General features: G+C 34.4%; 1 protein-coding gene across 1 annotated transcript; it reads left to right on the top strand.

Annotated features, from left to right (window-relative positions):
• The first annotated feature begins 5,019 nt into the window (after positions 1–5,019).
• On the top strand, positions 5,020–16,439 carry LOC123270173 (5-hydroxytryptamine receptor-like). The gene is made up of 4 exons (XM_044736114.1): positions 5,020–5,124; positions 6,406–6,561; positions 14,269–14,429; positions 15,959–16,439. The coding sequence occupies exons 1-4, from the start codon at positions 5,020–5,022 to the stop codon at positions 16,437–16,439; spliced, it is 903 nt and encodes a 300-aa protein (XP_044592049.1).
• Positions 16,440–21,148: the final 4,709 nt, after the last annotated feature.

Here is a 21,148-nt window from a genome sequence, read left to right as displayed (position 1 = left end):
GTATGACAGCCTTCTGCATCCTGACCGCCAAGAATTCAGCTTTTGATGAGCAAGCTGGAACTCTGGCAAGTGAGGATACAAAAGACTGTTTCATCCCTCCGAGGACGCCAACAATCAGGACGACGAGCTTGACACGGTAACCTGGGTAAAGTTTGCCAATTTCAAACAGGAGATCCTGATATATCTGTTTTTTGTGCTCTTCTTTGGCTGAGATGTTGTATTCAGCCGGGGCCGAGAACTCAATGACATAAATGTCACGAGTAGCCTTGTCGAAGAGCACAATATCAGGTTTGTTGTGATCGATCCGCCGAGTTGTTGCAAACGGCATGTTCCAATAAATTTTGCAACTGTCATTCTCAACAACCTGGGGAATATCTCCTGGCAGATAAGGCAGCACTGGTGTCATATCAATACCGTAGTAATGACGAAGATAGTAGTACAGTACTCTCAGGGCAGCGTTGTGACGCTGGATATATGCACCTCTCGCCAGCACAGGACATGCTGACAAAAGGTGCATGAGCGTCTCCGGGTGTTGTTTACACATCCTACATGACGTGTCCAGAAGCTGCACCTGGAGCACCTTGCTACGGTATTCTAGAGTGTTAATGACACCATCTTGGCAAGCAAATATGAACCCTTCAGTCTCGGACATCAGGCCAGCTGACTTTAAAAAGGAAAACGTCAGCTGGGTGGACAAGCCATGATCACGCACGTGTTTGAAGAACACGCTGTGCATGGACTTGTCCATCAGTTCGCCTAGGAGTAGTTTTTCCTCGGCGTTCCTGATGACGCTCTTGAATTCCTCCTTTCGGAGTTCCATAAGAGCGTTTATCTCTCCAAGACCAAGGGTTCTTGCTGCATATATAGCTGCCTTATATAAGAACGACCCCTTATGCGCATTCTCATGTTTATGAACAATTTGCATAAGAAAGTCATCCTCATCTGCAGTGAAATTGACAACTTCGTGTGTTAAACCCAGGACTATACGATCGTGAAGCCGCTCCAAGCTCTGCAAACCTCTCCCACCGATCGACCGGGAGAGGTATAATCTGGCGACTGATGAATTGGGGTGCATGCTCCGGTTCATGTTGATAGTCTTACGGGTTCTGATGTCGAGATCTCGCAGATCCTTTCGGGCCCATTTTAAGACACCGAAAGAGTATAGTAAGACTGGGACAGCGAGCGTGTTAGTAGCGGAGACTTTATTTTTGCCGGAAAGTTCGGAGGACCAGATTTTCCGGAGTCTCCTAACATACTCGCTACGGAGAGTTGCTTGGACTTCGGAGACCGCATGCATGCGGTGCTCTTCCATTCCTAGATATCTATACAACTCTCCGGCGTCTAATTGTCTTAAAACGCTCCCATCTACCAACTCGACATCATCACCCGTAACAGAGCACTTACCCCTCGCCAGATGTACGACCGCACACTTGTCCAACCCAAAAGACATTCCGACATCCCGCGTGTACTCTGCTACGATGTTAAGGGCCGCCTGTAGATGATCTTCATCAGCACTATACAGCTTCAGGTCATCCATATAGAGCAGATGGGTAATCGAGTATTTTCGATCACCCGGAGGCCCCACAGAGTACCCACGAGTTTTACGGAGAGCAACAGATATAGGCAGCAGTGAGATGCAAAACAGCAGAGGGCTCAAGGAATCACCTTGGAAGACCCCTCGTTTGTACTCTACAACTCCGGTTATGTGCAATGCGTTTCCACTTCCAATGTGAAAACGCGTTCGCCAGAGCTGCATTGTACTCCGAATGCATTCCACTATTTCAGGATTGACCCCCAGGCATTTGAGGAGATATAAAATCAACTCATGAAAAGTTGAGTCAAATGCCTTGCGATAGTCGATCCAGGCCATTGACAGGTTGCGTTGATAGTAGATCGCATCTTGTGTGACACATCGATCAACTATCAAGTTCTCTTTGCAACCTGACAGGCCTCTTTTGCTGCCACGCTGTTCATATATCTGTTGCCATACAGGTTCTATCTCCTGCAAAATACGGTTGTTTAAAATTTTTGTAAAAATTTTATAAACCGCATTCAAGCAGGTGATAGGCCTGTAATTCTTTGGGTCAGACAAGTCACCTTTTTTGGTATCAGTACGGTTCGCCCTTCCACGAGCCAGTCTGGAATCGGTTCGTCAGCTCTAATGTACGATGTAAATATACGGGCCAGATGGAGGTGGGTAGAAGTAAACTTCTTCCACCAAAAGACATTTATGCCATCTGGTCCCGGGGCAGCCCAATTTTTGCTGCCATTTAGAGCTGAACGAACTTCATTCACACTGACTGCAGGGCTCTCTTCATCAGCATTCTGTCTACGGTGTTCCCGACAGAATGCTTTAAAGTCGTGCAGAGCTGGAGTATTGGCGTTCACGTTTGGTTGATCTCCATACAACTCAGTCCAAAAAGCTTCCACCCGCTCAGGTGTTGGATAATTCCCGGTAACATCGGTCTTTGATGTCAGAAAGCGTGAAGGGCTGGATCGAAACAACGAGTTGTCGACCAACCGCTTCAGCCTTTTCTCTAGTGACTTTTTGGCAGTCACTAGAGCCCGCAATTTATTGAGAGACTCTTCCTTGATGACAAGAAGAGTACTCTTATTCAGTGTGTGATGACGCCACCGAAGTTCAGCAGCAATGCGCCGAATTTGGGGCGTGTATGCTCTTTGAGTTGTTTCAAACTCAATCACACACTGAATGCGGGAGACCTGTTTCCGGGATCTGTCAATTTTGAGTCCAAGTTGTGAGATGCGCTGTCTCAACCTTGCCTCGATCGAGAGACAATGTCTCTCTCTCGGAAAAGCTGAAACTGCTGCACCATACACAACCTGGCTCACAGTGAGCAGGGTGGAATCCTCCAGGATGTTTGCACGGAGATCTTCATTTACCGCTTCTAGCTGTTGTTGGGAGTAAGTTATCTTTTTAGATATACTTACTTGCCGTCCTATAAAGGGATTGTTGTCATCCAAGGAGGAACGGCGTCGCTCTTGGTGTAATTGCGCCGGAAAGGAAAGTCTATTAGACTGCCTTCTATCCGGCACAAGCGATCTTCTATTACGCCGAAGATAAGCGGCATAATTACGCAGGTGTTTAGGCGTAAAATGCTCTAGCTCCGGATGCATATCACTCCGAAGAGTGTGCATCCGGGCCATATAACCGCTCACCTCCGGCTCGCTACGTTGGTAGCACACCAAGAGGTCGACTCGTAGTTCCTCCGTCCACTTAAAGTAAGTCCTTAAAGCGCCAGGGTCGTCATCGTTCATCGGGTCCGGCGTGCTCCTCCCACCTGATGAATGGTCCTCATCCGAAAAGGACCGGTTGTGGAGAGCACTTCTGAGATTACGTCTTGTTGTAACTCAGTATTTCAATGCAGTGGGTAGTTGGCCCACTGCATCGGCTACGTCGTTCGCCTACAGACCTGGTGTTATGGTCTGCGTTTCCCGCGATGCGCCGCTTGGAGGCCACGTAGCAAGCACCGCTTATTATTATTATTATTATTATTATTATTATTATTATTATTATTATTAAACATTATTCCTAAGATCGTTGATTTTACTTATTAAAGAGCATTTATTATTGGAAGCCAACTTTCCCGATCCAATTTGATGCTAGACTATGTAAATTTTTATCTATTAATGATTACACCACAATACTGTTGGTATAAGTACTCATACCATCCTCGGGTGGATATATAATAATTAAAAATTTTTTGATTTTTTAAGACAATTTTAATTAGAATTATATAAAGCAAGGTTAAATTAATTATTATTATTTTCAATATTTTATTTTTTCTAAAGACTGGTTTATAATACTTTTATATATATTTTTCTGACGTAAGTCATTGAAAATTTTCAGTTTATTGGCTATCTAGTCTAATACAACAATTTTTTCTTTAATTAGAGTAATGTTATATATACATAACATCCGGACAGTGTCTCGGATAGCTTAACTGGTAAAGCATTTGGCGCGTAACCAAAATATCCAGGTTCGAGTCCTGGTCTGGGCTGTCTGAATTATTTTTTCAGTTGCTAAAAAAAGTTACACTGAGTAAAAAAATCTTTCTCTAACAATAATTGTCGAAAACGAATTTTAATTGTTAAATTTCACCTGAATTTTCTCTGATGGTATGAGACCTCATACCGATAAAATGTTATGGTGAAGAAGTAATAATAAAAAATTTAGTAATTCTTCAAGAATTTTGGATCGGGATTTATCGCCTTAGAGTTATAACAAATTATTATCATCATTATTATTATTATTATTATTATATTTTTTTTTAATTAAATAAAAATAAAAATTTTAGATTTTATTGACGCTCAAAATTAAATCACTTATTTTTGTTATTATTAAAATAATAATAATAGTAACAACTAAAATCTTTATCATGCATTGTGTTTTGTATTATACTACCAAGTACAGAATAGAAAAAAAAATCAATTTTTTCCTCGCGGATGATACATCAGCGTTTCGAAGAGCTTTAAATCTCAAGAGCAGCGCCGCTTGTTTTAGATTATTTTTTCCATTTTATTTTGCGTCATTTGCAAGCTTGTCTTCTTCGCATCAACTCTGAGAATTTATGATACTCCAGATGCCATTGTTCGACGTCATCGTCATCCTCGAGTATATCCGTAACGTTGCCAGAATTTCTTTTCACAAAATTTGTCGAATTCTCGAGGATTAGAACTACAATATTCTTTATTCCCCATTTTGCTTCAAAATAGACAATAATAGATCCTTCATTATTATTGTAATTTTTTTTTTGCAGATTCGCACTGGCTGGTTACTGAGCCCAGGAATCTGTGATATTTGGACGGTTAGTGATGTCCTGTGCTGCACCGCGTCGATTCTTCACTTAGTGGCAATCGCAATGGACAGATTTTGGGCTGTCACTAATATTAATTATATACAGGTTCATTCATTTTTTTTTTAATAATTTTGTAACTGATAGAAAAATTTGTTAATAATTAATATCTAATAAGCTTTTCGATAAGTACATCCATTTATGCATGAATTTAGCGGATAAGTTTTACTGCGCTCGTGCGTCAACCCACACTCTCTGGTCGTTTCCTCAACCTTTACCTTCGTTTTGCACGCCTAATAGCGCGAAGCGCGTGAGATTGTAATTTATATCTGACTCGTCAAGGTTAAGCAATTTAAAAATTTTTTATTTAACGGAAATTTTTTTTTATTTTTTTTGTCAATAGGGGCATTCCATGCGAAATAGGAAAATGACTAAAATTTTAAATTTTCTCTAATTCATTCTAATTTAGTCCTAATTTATTATTAAAAATTTATATTTTGCTAATTTGTAAAGACAATTTTTTTTAATCAATAAGAAAATCAATTTTTCTCTCCTAGTAACTTTTCAGCCATACTAACTTGTATTCTGGTTAAATGCTGTTTTAATAGTTTTAACAACAAATTCATTTTATATTTGTTATTAATTAACATATTTATTATTATAGTTTTAAGAACAAATTTTTTTTATGTTCGTTATTAATTAACATTTAAGTTTATCAAGATCGTGTTGTCAGTATGCTAAATCATTTATTTATGTTTTTTAATTAGTTTTTTTTAATTATCCTTAATAATTTATAGTTAAATAATTAAGGAACTTCATATAGACATTTTGTACTTATCCCACCAGTCACAAATGCCTATCCCATCAGTCACAATAAAAAAAATTTTTTTAATTGTTTCTACGTAGGTAATCAGTCTAATTCTCCATAATATTGAATGTTTGTAGGATAAATTTTGTATTGAGAGGGAAGTATTTTTTAAAAGTTTAGTGGTCGAACTGAAATTAAACTTTAAGTATACCGCGGTAATAGAGAAGGATTTTGCGATGTCCCACAAGTCACACTCAAATGATAATTACGAGAAACTTAAAAAGTAATCGAGATTTTTGACAAAGGGATGTTGTTAATTAGTTATTCTTCTATATTATAAGATAAATTTTACTATAGAATAAGTTTTAGTCACATAATTATATAGCTTATAATTGATAAAATTCCAGAGTCAAGTGTCCCACCAATCACTATGGAATGCCCCAAAAGAAAAAAAGCTTCAAGAAATTCTTTCAGAGAAAAATTATTGTTATTTATAAATTTTTTTTTTGTTAATAAATGTAGTTTCTTTCAAAAACAAAAACATTGGAATTAAAATTCTACCGAATATTTATTAAAAAAAATTTTTTTTACTTCATAAATTTTTAAATTGTTTATGAATAAATTTATCAACAATTGATAAATTTTTCTATCAGTGCTTGGAGGTAAATTTAAAAAATTAGACGTTTTATATTAAAAAAGTAGAAATTTTGCAAGACAATATTTGAATAATAATATAAAGAATTTAAATATAAATATAAATGACAATTATAATGGGTGTTTTAGGCACGAAATCCTCAGAGGATTGGCATCTTAATTGTTATTGTGTGGGTCGTCTCGCTGGGAATTTCTATGGCCCCACAATTGGGATGGAAGGATCCCGGTTTTATGGAACGTATTGCGGAGGGAAAGTGTCTGGTGTCTCAGGAACCGTCGTATCAGGTATCTATAACTTTACTATAAAAGTTAAAGAAAGATTCCTTTTCTTTTATTGGATTTCAATTAAAACGTGATTTTCATAATTTAAATAAAAAAAATTATGGATAAAAAACATATTGAAATAAATAATAGTAACTAAAGAACACGTTAAAAAAAATTTTTTATCGATTAATAGTATATTACATACCTAGGCCAGTAAAATAAGAAAAGTCTCAGATTACATGTAATTGTTGGCCGAGGCGAAGCCGAGGTTGACAAACATGTGATCTGAGGCTTTCTTATTTACTGGCCAAGGTGTGTATACTATTTTTCTGCTCGACGTAGCCGGAATATGGCAACTTTGTTTAGCGCAGCGGCCAGAAAGTTGCAACTTTCCGGCCGGAGGGCAGAAAATAAGATTTCTCAGAAAAAACTCGTTTTGCTAATGAATTAAATGAATAAGAGCGTGGTATTCACGGGAGCACTGGGCTTGATAATACCACAACTTTGTCAAAAATCACTTTCACGATTTAATTTTTTTTTTTGTTTTATTCCAGAGGAAGTTTGTCAAAACCCTTGTGAAAATTGCGTGTCAAAATTATTCCGTTTCGATACAGTTAATTTTTTTCGATTGTCAGTTCGATGACTTTTTCTGCGATTTCGCCAGCCATATATATTATTTTTCATAAACAGAATTGAAATAACTATAAACAAGCAGAAACTATACATACATGATGGTATAATTACTAACTGTTTTATCATCTGTTAAAATTTTTCTTTAGCTCAACCTACAGAGGGGATAATACTACTCGCGGAAAAATTCAAATTAAAAACGAATAATTTTTGTTATGATATAAATAATTTATATATGACATGAGCGCTTAAGGCATGCTCATTTGGATTTTCCAAACTTTTTGAATTTTATATTACGAATTATACGTGTATATATTATATTTTTGTCTGTTTTGAAATACAAATAACTTCAAAATGGAAAAAATGGTCAATAAATGCCAGAAACAGAAATATTATTTTTTTATAACAATATGTGCGGACTATATTGGATCTGTAAAAATTTAACAGCAATGGTAAAAATTGTTGCTGACGTAATATATAAAAGGGAAATATATATATACAAGTCGCGTAATCTATGAAATTTTATTACTATTCCAACATTTTTATATGCTGAGTATGACACTTTTTCAACACATGGTTCATTATTGGAGATGAAAAATTTATGGCAATATGGTTTTGGTTCGAATTTTACTGTGAATATTAGAAAGAGAAAGCGATTATTTTTTTATTTTTAACTTCCCGCTAAGAAAATCGAAGATTTTCAAAAATCGGGAAGTTATTGTTTTTACCCGGTTTTGCAAAAATCGAGTTTTCATCAGATCTCGACGTTTGAAAGTCACAGGAAGCTTCCCTGACTATCCCCGCGAGGTTGTCACGGTGTCTGTATGTATGTGTGTGTGTGTGTGTGTGTGTGTGTGTGTGTGTGTGTGTGTGTGTGTGTGTGTGTGTGTGTGTGTGTGTGTGTGTGTGTGTGTGTGTGTAATTTTTTATCTTAGGGGGGGGAATCCTTCTTACGGATTCCAGGCATAGTTGTTTGGCCTGGATATGTGGCGACTCGACGCAGTGTCATACTAAAACTCGACCCTAACGCCCCTACCCACTAAACCCTAAACCCTTTTTCTTCTTTCCTCTAATCCCTCATGGAAACCGCCGTCAGGCATTACTTCGTGAGGGGAGGATCCAGCTACCGCTATTCCTTCTGGTGGCTAAGGTGTTATTTTTCCTTCCTTCTAGTTTCTGTCATTTGCTCTTTTTCTTTCAATGGAACGCAGCTCTGTAAGCACTTCTGTGGCAAAAGTGCTTGTAGCGTTCCAAGCAGTTTGATTCGACAACATTGCATCTACTATTGTCTCTGGTTGGATTCTCCAGTTCAGGATCCTCTCTAACTCCTCACGCTGAGGATCGAAACGTGGACACACAAAGAAAACGTGCCTTGCGTCCTCAATAACCCCTGGACAAGACGGGCACTCCGGAGAATCGTCGTGCTTAAAGCGGTGCAGATACTCTCGAAAGCACCCATGTCCTGACAACATCTGCGTTAGGTAATAGTTGACTTCACCATGGTTTCGGCTCAGCCAAACGTCGATCTTTGGTATGAGGCGGTGTGTCCATCTTCCTTTTGCTGCGGCGTCCCACTCAAGTTGCCATCGCGAGATGCTGTGCTGCCGTTCTTCTGTTCTTAGTTCTTCAGCGCTCAGTGTAGTTGACCTCTTTCGATGGTAAAGGGCCCGTCTTTCTTTAGCTAAGACTCTAAGCGGCAGAGTTCCAGAAATGACGCACACTGCTTCCTCTGATAGTGTTCGGAAGGCGCTGGCTACTCTTAGCGCGCTCAGTCGGTAAACCGGACATGCTTTCCTCCATGATTCTTGGGTCTCAAGTGCGTCGGACCAAATGGATATACCATACGTGAGGACCGATGTAACTACTGATGATAGCAATAACCTCCTTGTCTGCTTCGGGCCACCGATGTTGGGCATCAATCGTACTAGGTTAGCCACTACTGCTGATGCTTTGGCGGTCACGTGTTCAACTTGTTGTTTGAAGTTAAGTCGGGAATCGAGCATCACTCCCAGATATCGAATGAATGGTTGGGATGTGATTTCTTGGTCTCCGACGTTTAAATTGATCGTTTCCACCACTTTTCTGCTAGTGATAAGTACAGCCTCGGTCTTCTGTTTAGCCAGTTGTAGGTTTACTGTGTCCATCCACTGGTTAATTCGCTCAAAGGTGATCGTGAACATATGATTTATCTCATCAATATGCTTGGCGACGATTACTACGGCTACGTCGTCCGCGTACGCTACCAGTTTGACATTTCTTGGTAGTTTCAGTCTCAGCAATCCGTTGTACATGATATTCCAGAGAAGTGGACCGAGAACAGAACCCTGCGGGACGCCTCCAGTAACATCATACTCCTTTGGACCATTCTTCGTGTCATATCTAAGGACTCTATTCGTGAAGTAGCTAGCGACTATCCTTCGTAGATATCCTGGTACGTTCATCTCTTGAAGAGCTTGCATGATGCGATCCCAGTTGGCGGAGTTGAAGGCATTTTTTATGTCTAGGGTTGCCACCAGACAATATTTCTTCGTTCCACCCTTCCATCTGGTACCGGCGATTGCGTCTTTGGCTATACCGACAACCAGGTTGATTGCGTCCAGGGTTGATCGTCCTTTTCGAAATCCGTACTGATTGTCTGCTAATAGTGGATCGACAACTGCTTCTATCCTTTGGTGGATTATACGTTCGAGTATCTTACCGGCTGTATCCAACATGCAGAGTGGACGATAAGATGACGGTTCTTCCGGTGGCTTTTGTCCTTTAGGAAGTAGTACCAGCCGTTGTTGTTTCCACTTCCGAGGAAAAATCCCTTCCTTCAAGCAGATGTTGTAGACATCGAGGAATAACGCTGGCGCTGCTTTAATAGATGTTTTCAAGGCAATATTAGGGATTCCGTCCAATCCCGGCGCTTTATTATTCCCGACGCGGTTACAAGCTTCCATCAGTTCTTCTTTCGTCACAGGTGGGATATCATTCAGTTCGTCTTGTGTCAACAGGTAGTTGAAAACGCGCTGTCGTGGAAACAGTGCAGTCACGATCTTCTGTAGGAGTTGAGGACACGTAGGAGACGGCATTGGCTGGTATTTCAAGTTTGCCATGACCACCTTGTAAGGTCTGCCCCACAAGTCTTTGTCCACCTCGTTGATTAGCTCTTTCCAGCAGTTCTTCTTGCTATCCTTGATGGCTTTGTTTAAGTCTCGACGAGCTTTCTTGTATTCTGCGACTAGTTCCGCTGAGTCATGCCGCCGATAACCACGCTGAGATATTCTTCTTTTCTTGAAACACTCTTTCCGTAGGAAGCTGATGTGGTCGTTCCACCAGTGCACCGAAGGTCTTTGGTTCATGCCCCGTTTACGGGGCATGCAGGTGTCGCAAGCCTGGGACACTCTCTTTATCAACTCCTTGATCATTTCTTCTGCAGATCCAGTAGTAAGCGGTTCACTATTTAGGGCAGCTGCTAGTGCACTTGGGTCAAAGGATTTCAGCTTCCACCCAACGATGTCAAGTTTCTTAGCCGGTCTTCTAGGATTCGGGTCCTTTGATACTTCCCAGAGAATCGCGTTGTGATCGCTGGCCGTGTAGGTCTCCATCACTTTCCTGTCGTAGTTTCCTCTGATGAGGCTGCTGCTGACAAAAGTAAGATCCACAATAGAACTTGCGTCGCCTTTAGTGTACGTCGGCGCATCGCCACTGTTCAACAACACTACGTCTAACGTAGAAAAAGCTTCTAGTAGTTCTTTACCCCGAGCGTTGGTGTGTTTGCTGCCCCAATCCACTGCCCAGGCGTTGAAGTCCCCAGCTATTGCCACTGGGTAGTACTGCTTCGCGTCCTCCGTCAGTCGATCCAGAAAATCCATGAATTCAACAATAGTGAGGCTAGGTGGTGCGTAGCAGCTGTAAACGGATGCCATCTACCGATGCTGCTACAAAGCCGGCGCTGCCATTGTTAACGATACTCTGGAAGGGGAGCTTGCCGCAGGACCATATGACAGCTTTTGTGGTGCAGTCGGTTTCCCATGGTTGGGTACTCAGGTGCCTGTATGGCTCTGCTATTAGTACTAAGTCTAGCTCATGATCGCGCACAGTCTGCATGAGCAGGTCTTGCGCAGCCTCACAATGGTTGAGGTTGAGCTGTAGTATCTTCATGTTCTTTGGTTTGTCATCCTCTGAAGCGCCTCTTGGAATACCGGGCATTTGTGATTGCCGGCACAGTGGGCGGAGTCCTTTGCACTTGGATTTTCAGCGCATAGTGCACATTTGGCTGGGTTTTTACAGTCCGCGATTTTGTGCCCTTCTTGTCCGCACCTGATGCAAAGCTTGGATCGGTCTACGCTACTTTTGCACTGAGATCCATGATGCCCGAAGTGCCAGCACTTGAATGTGTGTGTGTGTGTGTGTGTGTGTGTGTGTGTGTGTGTGTGTGTGTGTGTGTGTGTGTGTGTGTGTGTGTGTGTGAAAGTATGTGAACCGCTTATAACTTTTGAACGGCTCGACCGATTTCATCGCGGTTGGTGCCATTCGAAAGGGCTTGACCAAATTTAGATTTTGAAAACTATTTGGACCGATTCAAATCAATAGATTTTGAGAAATCTTAAAAAAAACTGCAAAAAAATTTTTTTTCAAATGTGGTTTTTTTGGAATAACTTTTAAACGGCTTAAAGGTTCAATTCCAAAAACTAATCAGCTCTTAACCTCAAAAAACCACGTCGATCGCCACCAGTCCGGTCAAAATCGGTTGATTCGTTCGAGAGATATCGTGAACGAAAGAAAACCGAAAAAAGTGTTTTTTCGGAATAACTCCAAAATTCCTAGCGTGATCAATTCAAAATTTAAGATTCTTCGTGAGGCTTGAAAAACTGCGTCGAATGCTTCTAACCGCGTAAAAATCGGTTTATTCATTCAAAAGTTGCGGTTTAAAAATTCAAAAAATAGTGTCTTATCAAATCTCTATCAGACTTTTGAGCTCGAAGAGCTTTAAAGCATAGGAAAGTAATCTCTTTGAGCTCGGAGAGCTCAAAATGACCGATAAATTGTATTTTTGAGCTCGAAGAGCTCAAAAACGTCATTGGTGCAATTTTAAGCGCCTAAGTATGGAATTAGCGGGAAGTTGCAGGGATGGCCTTCGGGGTCAACCGTTTTCCTAATTTTTTTTTTACTTTACTTTCACGGTCACTTGATTTTTTAGAATAAGAAATTATAAGATTATTTTATTTTTCTGCATTGTCAAAGACAGTAAAGTAAAAGCCCCTATTGTTGACAGGGCCCCCACTATTGACACCGTATTTAATTATATTATTTCATTATCAAAATCTGATAATAATCATCATTGTTGATATTTCATGACAATTTTACATATTTTTAAAATTAAAAATAGTAATATTTAATTCCAAGGTATAACTTATTTATCGCAAAAAATTTCATTTTTTCAAATAGGCCAAAACTGCTTATACGTTTGTAATTTCTTAACAATATTGTTGAGAAAGACCTTATTTTCAAATCCAGATTTCTCAATGTTTTTTTTATGTAATTGCATTATTTAAAATTATTTTAGATTATTTATAGTCTAAATAACCATATAATCATTTATTTATACTTTATCGAGTTAAAATTAATTTTAAAATAGCGGATGTCAATGATGGGGACACAAAAATTAACTTGCATCAACTAACGACATAGGCCATAATGTAAGGTAATCTAACCCCCTTAACATTCATATCAACGTATTAATGTTTACATACTGTCATACGATTTTATAAAAATCAAAGTATTTGAGACTAGAAAAAATTGCTAAAAAAAACTTGGTAAAAAATATAAAAAAGCTAGATCTTAAACGCATTTTAAAATAATAAAAATTATTGAAAGTTTTGCATTAGTTAGTAAAAATGATTATTGTTAATATAAATTTAACTGTAATAAAAGACTTGTCAATAATAGGGTCAATGGTATGTCAATAATCGGCTCTTTGAATTTTTTGCGCTCTCAATAATGCATACGTTCGACCTGTTGGTTTTAAGTTGGATATAACAATTATTAAATTTATTGCTATTAAAGTTAATTTATTAAATTATATAAGTAAAAACAATGATTAAGGTGTCCTATAAAAAAAAAGTTGACAATATTGATTTGAAACACGATAAAAAAATTCAAATATTCATGATCACTTTTATAGTGTCAATAATGAAGGCTTTTACCTTCTAAAAAGTTTTCAAGTTGAAATCGTGGATTAAGTATTGAAGATACGAAAAAATTATGAGATACCTTTTTCGTGGGAAATTTAATTCTCTGAAAAAAAATTTTTATCAATTTTTGCGTATATTTAAAATACTTTGATAAATATATTTTATTAATTCACGTGCCTACAAAATTCTGGTTTAAATATTAAAAATATAGCAAAATCATTAGAAATATTTTTTGTGAGAAATTTAATGTTCCTCAAAAAAGGTCCTGATTAATTATCCATTATCTCACAGTCATCAGCCAGAATATCAAGTCAAACTCAAAATCTTATGAAAGTTGTAAGCAAATTTTTTAAATTAAATTATACAAAACATTTCAGACATTAAAAATTTATAAAATTCAAATTCACTCACCGAGGCAGCTCATCACCAATCCCGAAGGTCTTGACATTTCTCCACTCTTAAAAAAAAAAAAAAAAAAAAAAAAAAAAATTTATATAAATATTAATGATATTACTCTCATATCATCCAATAAAACTCTGAAAAAATGTTCAATTTATCTCGTTAATAAATTTATAAAAAACTTGCATCCTCGGTATATATCTGAAATACACTTGCCTTATTTTCTACCCTATAATCCGTCCATATTGACTCTCGAGAATCTCATAAAATCATCATCTATTCACATCTATATTAAATATAAATCATGCAGCATCTATCCACATATATCACTCTCCTCTTGCTCTTGAATCGACATTAATTCACTCGAATTCATTGGCTCTTGGCTGTCCTGATCAATAAACTTAAATTCCCCTTTAGGCAATATAAATACAAGCTACGAAAAAAAAGTAATGAAAAAAATAATAAACAAATTTGTCTTATGTTAATTTAAAGTCTAATGTATCTCATTTTTTCACTCCAGATATTTGCGACGTGCACGACATTTTACATCCCTCTATTGTTGATTTTGATCCTCTATTGGCGGATATTTCAAGCTGCTCGCAAACGAATACGAAAACGTCCAGGAGCGGCATATCAACCGGCTCATGAGAGAAGAGGGATCCTCAGGCTTATAAAGACTGGGTTAATATTAAAAATATCACAGATATACAGATTAATATTCTCGTTATTTGCATTTGCATGCCTCTATGTTTGTCTGATTTACGGAAACCCTTTCAATCCACAGAAAAAATTTTATTATTATTATTATTGTAGTTATTATTGAAAAGTTCATTAAAACTTAATTCATGAAAAGTTCTCAAAAGTAAAAAATTAATTTTGGACTTAATATTAGAGAGAGAGAGAGAGAGAGAGATTGATTGATTGATTGATAAATTTATTTATGCCAAGGCACAGGCCAAATGGCAATTTAAATACAAAATATTTACATCTTAAAAATAATAATATTAAATGTAAGTACATAGTTCTTAACCTAAATTTTAGAATAATATGGCAAAAATAATATTTTAAATTTACTTTCTTTCAAAAAAAAAAAAAAAAAAAAACTTTTAACCATTTTTAAACTTTTCTAAACTGATTCGACTATTATCTCAATTTAAATTTTTTAATTAGTATACAAGTACTGTAATCAACAAATTTAATCTATCAATTGTTCAATTTATCAACAGAGAGAGAGAGAGAGAGAGAGAGAGAGAGAGAGAGAGAAAATTCATAAGAAACCTTTTTTGTAGGAAATTTAATTTCCTACAAAAGGTTCTTATCAATTTCCTTATAACTCTCGCGATTTCCTTATAATTTAAATTCTGAAGTGAAAACAAAAAATCACGAAACTAATCAATGAAAAACCTTAGATGAAAAATTTTAAAAACAAAATTTTGAGCTAAATATTTGAGATACACAGAAAGAAAAATTTTTTGACTGGACAACAAAATTCTTGGCTCAAGAAAATTTTCGAGTGCCTGAAGGAAGACCGAAGTTGTGTTGGCCGAAGTAAAAATTTTTCTTGAAATTCTATTCTTGGTGGAAGTAATTTTTTCTTAATTCAAATTATCATAAATATTTGATACAATAAATTTTTATATTTGATCAAGATTTTTAGATACTTTAGGGAAACAGCGCCATCTACTTCAGCTGAGAAAAAAATTTTCTCACCGTGAGAAAATTTTTCTCTTGAATATTTGATACCTATTTTGGCGTGCAATCATACAAATTGAATGAAAAAAAATGATTCAATAATATTTGATCTTCCCATTTGACATGTTAATCAATAAAAATATTAATTAAAATTTACTTCTATCGAGATATATAATTTTTTGGAGCAAGAGAGAAATTTTCTCAAGACAAGAAAATTTACTTCTATCAAGATCTAAATTTTTTGGAGCAAGAGGCTGAATTTTCTCAAAACAAGAAAATTTTCTTGGCTTAAATAAATTTTCTTGGATCAAGAAGATGTTTCTTAAAGCAAGAGAATTAATTTAGTTGGGATAAGTAAAATTTCTTGTGTCAAAAAAAAATTTTTTTTGGCTCAAGAAAATAATTAGGAAGAAAAATATTTTCTTAACTCAAATGAACCTTTTTTTCTGTGTAGTAATAATTGCAATAATAAAATAATAATTATTATTATTATAATTAATATTTCATTTCATTTTCAGACCACGAGAACAGTCAACAGCGTTTACAATAACGCCCTCGACACCCGATCATTCGTCGGTATCGCCAGAGAAGACATCGTCAAATGGCGCGAATCCTAGTCAAACATTAACGAGCACGGTGACAACGACGACGACGACGACGACGACGACAATGGCGGTAGTAACGACACCAGGTACACAAGCGCCACAAATAACAACGACTAAAAAAAATCGTGAGACAATAGAAGCCAAACGGGAGAGGAAAGCTGCTAAAACATTAGCAATAATAACAGGAGCTTTTGTTGCATGCTGGCTGCCATTTTTTGTAGTGACGCTACTACAGGCATTGTGTTCATCTTGCGCGCCACCGGATATTCTTGCCAGTTTATTTCTTTGGCTGGGTTACTTTAACAGCACTCTTAATCCTATAATTTACACCGTTTTTTCCCCAGAATTTCGACAAGCTTTCAAGAAAATGCTTCGCTGTTCCAAGCCTCGTTGACGATTCACTCAACTCGCTTTGTAGAATTGTTATTATTATATAAATAGACACATTCGTATACCTATAAATGCATTTAATGGCTCATTAAATAATTGACGTAAGAAATAAGTAGGCAGTTGGTAGATTTTTTGTTTTATTTTGTATTGATATAAGGATAGTCGGGAATTAGCAAAAATTTATACTTAAATAACTTCGAAATTTGTAATAAAAAGAAAATTGAGAAAAATCTTGACAAATTTCACAAAATTTGATCGTAAATCTTGTCAGATTTACCGTTTTTTTCAAAACTTACAGGATTCAAAATTCTAAGTGGTTTTGCATTAAATTAAATCTTGCAAGATTTACCACTAAATAAATTTTATAAAATTTAAATAAATTTTTTTTTGATAAAGTAAAATTCGCATCTATTGTTGAGTAAATCTTACAAAATTTTTTATGTTAAAAGTCATGTCAGATTTGAATAAACAAATTAATTCTATCATAAAGAATTTTTTTACTTTAATATCACGTAAATCTTGCTATAACCTCGGTAATCAAGTCTTATAAGATTTAATTGAAAATTTCTTCTGTTATTAAAAAAAGTTAATACTTAGTAAAACTGCAAGTTTTTTCACGAAACAAATCTTCTAAGATTTCAAATCTTATAAGATTTGAAATTATGAAATCTTGGAGTATATGAACAAATTTTCTTGATCATCAAAAAAATTTACTTTTAATATTGAATAAAATTCACAAGATTGAAAACTATCAAGTCTTTCAAAATTCAAACAGTCTGACAATTTTGCTAGTTTAAAGAAAAGCTTATCTTTAATATCTAGAAAATCTTGTCAGATTAACCGTTTTTTTCAAAACTTACAGACTTAAAAATTTTAAGTGGCTTTGAATTAAACTAAATTTTGCAAGATTTACCACTAAATAAATCTTATAAGATTTAAGTAAAGTTTTTTTCAATAAAGTGAAATTCGCATCTATTATTGAGTAAATCTTACAAAATTTTCCATAGTGTAAATCATGTCAGATTTGAATAAACAAATGAATTCTATCATAAAGAATTTTTTTATATTAATATCACGTAAATCTTGCTATATTCTCGATAATCAAGTCTTATAAGATTTAATTGAAAATTTCTTCTATTATTAAAAAAAGTTGATACTTAATAAAACTGCAAGATTTTTCACGAAACAAATCTTGTAAGACTTCAAATCTTGTAAGATTTAAAATTACGAAATCTTGGAATATATGAAAAATTTTTTTTTATCATTAAAAAAATTTATTTCTAATATCAAATGAATTTTATAAGATTTAAAACAATCAAATCTTGCAAGATTTAAACAATCTTACATTTTTGCTAGTTTTAAACTTACCGACTTCAAAATTTTAAGTAGCTTTGCATTGAACTAAATCTTGTAAGATTTACCACTAAATAAATCTTATAACATTTAATTATCGAGTAAATCTTACAAAATTTTCCATGTTACAAGTCATGTCAGATTTGTATTAACAAATGAATTCAATCATGAAGAATTTTTTTACTTAAACGTCACGTAAATCTTGGTATATTCTCGATAATCAAGTCTTATAAGATTTAATTAAAAATTTCCTCTATTGTTAAAAAAAATTAATGCTTAGTAAAAATTTTTACGAAATAAATCATGTAAGACTTCAAATAATCAAATCTTGTAAGATTTAAATTGATCAAATCTTGGAAGATATAAACAAATTTTCTTTATCATCAAAAAAATTTACTTTTAATATTGAATAAATTTCATAAGATTTAAAACAATCAAATCTTTCAAGATTTAAACAGTCTGTCACTTTTGCTAGTTTTAAGAAAAGCTTATCTTCAATGTTCAGCAAATCTTGTAAGATTTACCCAAATAAAATTAATTTTTCTCAATTTTTTTTTTTTTTTAATCAATACTTCATTATCAAATCATTAAATCAAGCTACAAAAATCTTCTACTAAAAAAAAAGATTTGAGTTGTTTTCTATGCAGTGAAACTCGATTAAAAATAAAAGCCGAACTCCGTTCGGGGCAGCAGCAATATATTTGCTTAAAACCCTCCTTAACTTATTCATTAACCCGTCAATCTTATTTTCCCAATAAAAGAGAGACCGGATTTAAATTTGACACTGTATTGAGATAAATTTATTTCAATTAGATGGTTACTTTTACAACAACTCCTTCTCAGAGATTTATTCACGAGCTCAAGAATCACGTCCTTTCCCTTACCGAAGTTTATTGGATAAAACCACCAGAACCGAGAGTCCTCTTTGCTCCAAGGACACGATTTACGATCTTTCCGGATCGCGAATCACGATTCCAGTTAAACGCACTACCAAAAATCTGTATATATTTTATTTATCCACGTCCTCTTTTTTCCACAATTTTCTCATTTATCGACGAGTACTTTTTCTTAAATTACGACCCTATACCCTTTATCCTTTCCGGCACATCGAATAAATATCGGAAACTAATAAAAAGTACTAATCCAAAAATGGCATACAAGTACTTAAATTTTGTAGCATTTGTTAGAAAATGAATTTTCGGTTTTAGTCGTAATTTTTTTTATCCATAGCATTAAAGTGTATGCTTGTTCTAAATCTTCTTAATATAAATCTAGACACTATTTATGTAGATTAAGCAAAAACAATTAAATTGCGGATTAAGTACTTTAAAATGCAAAATAATATATACCAGTTTCTATTGTATGGAAAAATTTTTCACGTACTAAATAAAATGTTTACTGAATAGTTTATCCTACTGTAACTGTATAGTAGTAGAAATTTAGCTGCCGAGTTGGATGAGAATATCATATTTCTGTGGCGGGGAAAAATAGTTTGAGGAAAAAGATTTGATGGAATTTTTGAATTTAAAGTTGAAGTTTTGTAATATTATATGCAAAGATTTATTTGATCTGACAAATCTTGTAAGATTTTGGTGAAATTGATAGTTTTTAGATTATTATATCGAAGTATATTTTGAAATATTTGAGGTAGCTTATGGAATTTTTAGTAATTTTTTTTAATCTTGTCAGATTTAAAGATCTTGTAAGATTTTTAAATCTTGTCAGAACTTGAGATATTGTTAAATCTTGAAATCTTGTAAGATTTAAAGAGTTTGTAAGATGTTACAGTCTTCATAAATTATAAGATCTTATAAGATTCGAAGATTCCTTAAGGCTTATTAAATTTTCAAATCTTGTCAGATTATAAGATTCAATGTAATTATAAAATATTCTAAGATTTTACGATTTTTTAAAATTTGTAATTCTTGTAAAAATTCAAGATTTGAACAATTTCGAAGTCAGATTTTAAGATCCTGTAAAATATTCCGATCTTTTAATATTTCTAAATTCTGTCAGATTTGAAAATTTTTTTAGATTTAAAGACCTTTAAGGGTTTGTTTGTATTTTCAGATTTTGTGATCTAGTGCAATTATAAAATATTCTGAGATTTCAAGATTATCTAAAGTTTGTAATTCTTGCCAAAATTCAAGATATAAACAATACCGAGGTCAGATTTGAAGATCTTGTAAGATTTATAATCTTGTCAGAACTTAAATCTTGACGAATCTTGCAAGATTTCAAGATTTTAATTACATTTCAAATCTGATTAAAATCTATAAATCTCGTTAGATTTCCCGATCTTGTAATATTTTTAAATTCTGTCAGATTTGAAAATCTTGTAAGATTTGAAGATCTTGAAGGGTTTGTTTGTTTTGTCAAAATTTAAGATATTGTAAGATTGAAAAATTCACTTCATTTCAAGTCTCAAAAGTTTCAAAACTTCAAACGTCAAATCTTTTTCCTCAAATCTATTTTTCTCCAAATAACGCTTAAGATCCCACAAGCAAAAGCTGAAAATTGGTGCTTAAAATGTATAAACAGGAGTGTTCTAAATAAAAAAATGTCAGTATAATTATTAAATTTACCTAAAAAAAATTATTTAAGCTTCCGAAATCTTGTAAGATTCCGCAAACTCAATACAAATCAAAAAACCGAAAAAATTATACCGACATTAAAAATTAGACATCCCAAAAAATATCGATAAAAAGTAACTCACCATTAAATCTTGTATTATATAACAATAATAATAATTATTATTATTATAAAATATCAAAATATGCCTAATGATTTGTTTTGTACTTAAATAATAAATAATCTTATTTGAATAATTGTTACGAATGTTTAGAGAACTAGTCTTTTAAAATAAATGTTACACTCAATAATAAAATCTGATGTATTTTTATATAATTAAATTAGTGGTTTACTTGTTTATTTTATTTTGGTTTGTCGGTCGCTTGTTATAACGAGCCCCATAACAAGCAAACCGAACTTATCAATTAAAATTTAATTATTGTATTAAATCCGTTGATCAAAAAGTTTATTTACCAAATTAACCCGTATGTAAATTAATTGTGATTGTTAATTAATTAAAATGTTAAACAGTTAGTACATAATTGTAAAAATATTAAATATTACTAACGATTATAAATACTTAAATAATTAAAATAAAATAAATTAATTAAAAGAAAGTGTAGCGAATAATTATTAATAAAAATTTAATTAATTGCATTACATGTGACGTGACACATACTCGGGATATACGGGATGGTTTTAGTTGTTTTATATATTAATATAAACATATGTATATGATATGTATTACTAATTATAAGTATGTATATCAATAATGACAATTAACTGATT

This window comes from Cotesia glomerata, linkage group LG8 (genome assembly GCF_020080835.1).
Source record: "Cotesia glomerata isolate CgM1 linkage group LG8, MPM_Cglom_v2.3, whole genome shotgun sequence".
Classification (NCBI taxonomy): Eukaryota; Metazoa; Arthropoda; class Insecta; order Hymenoptera; family Braconidae; genus Cotesia; species Cotesia glomerata.
This window is presented reverse-complemented; position numbering and strand designations above follow the sequence as displayed.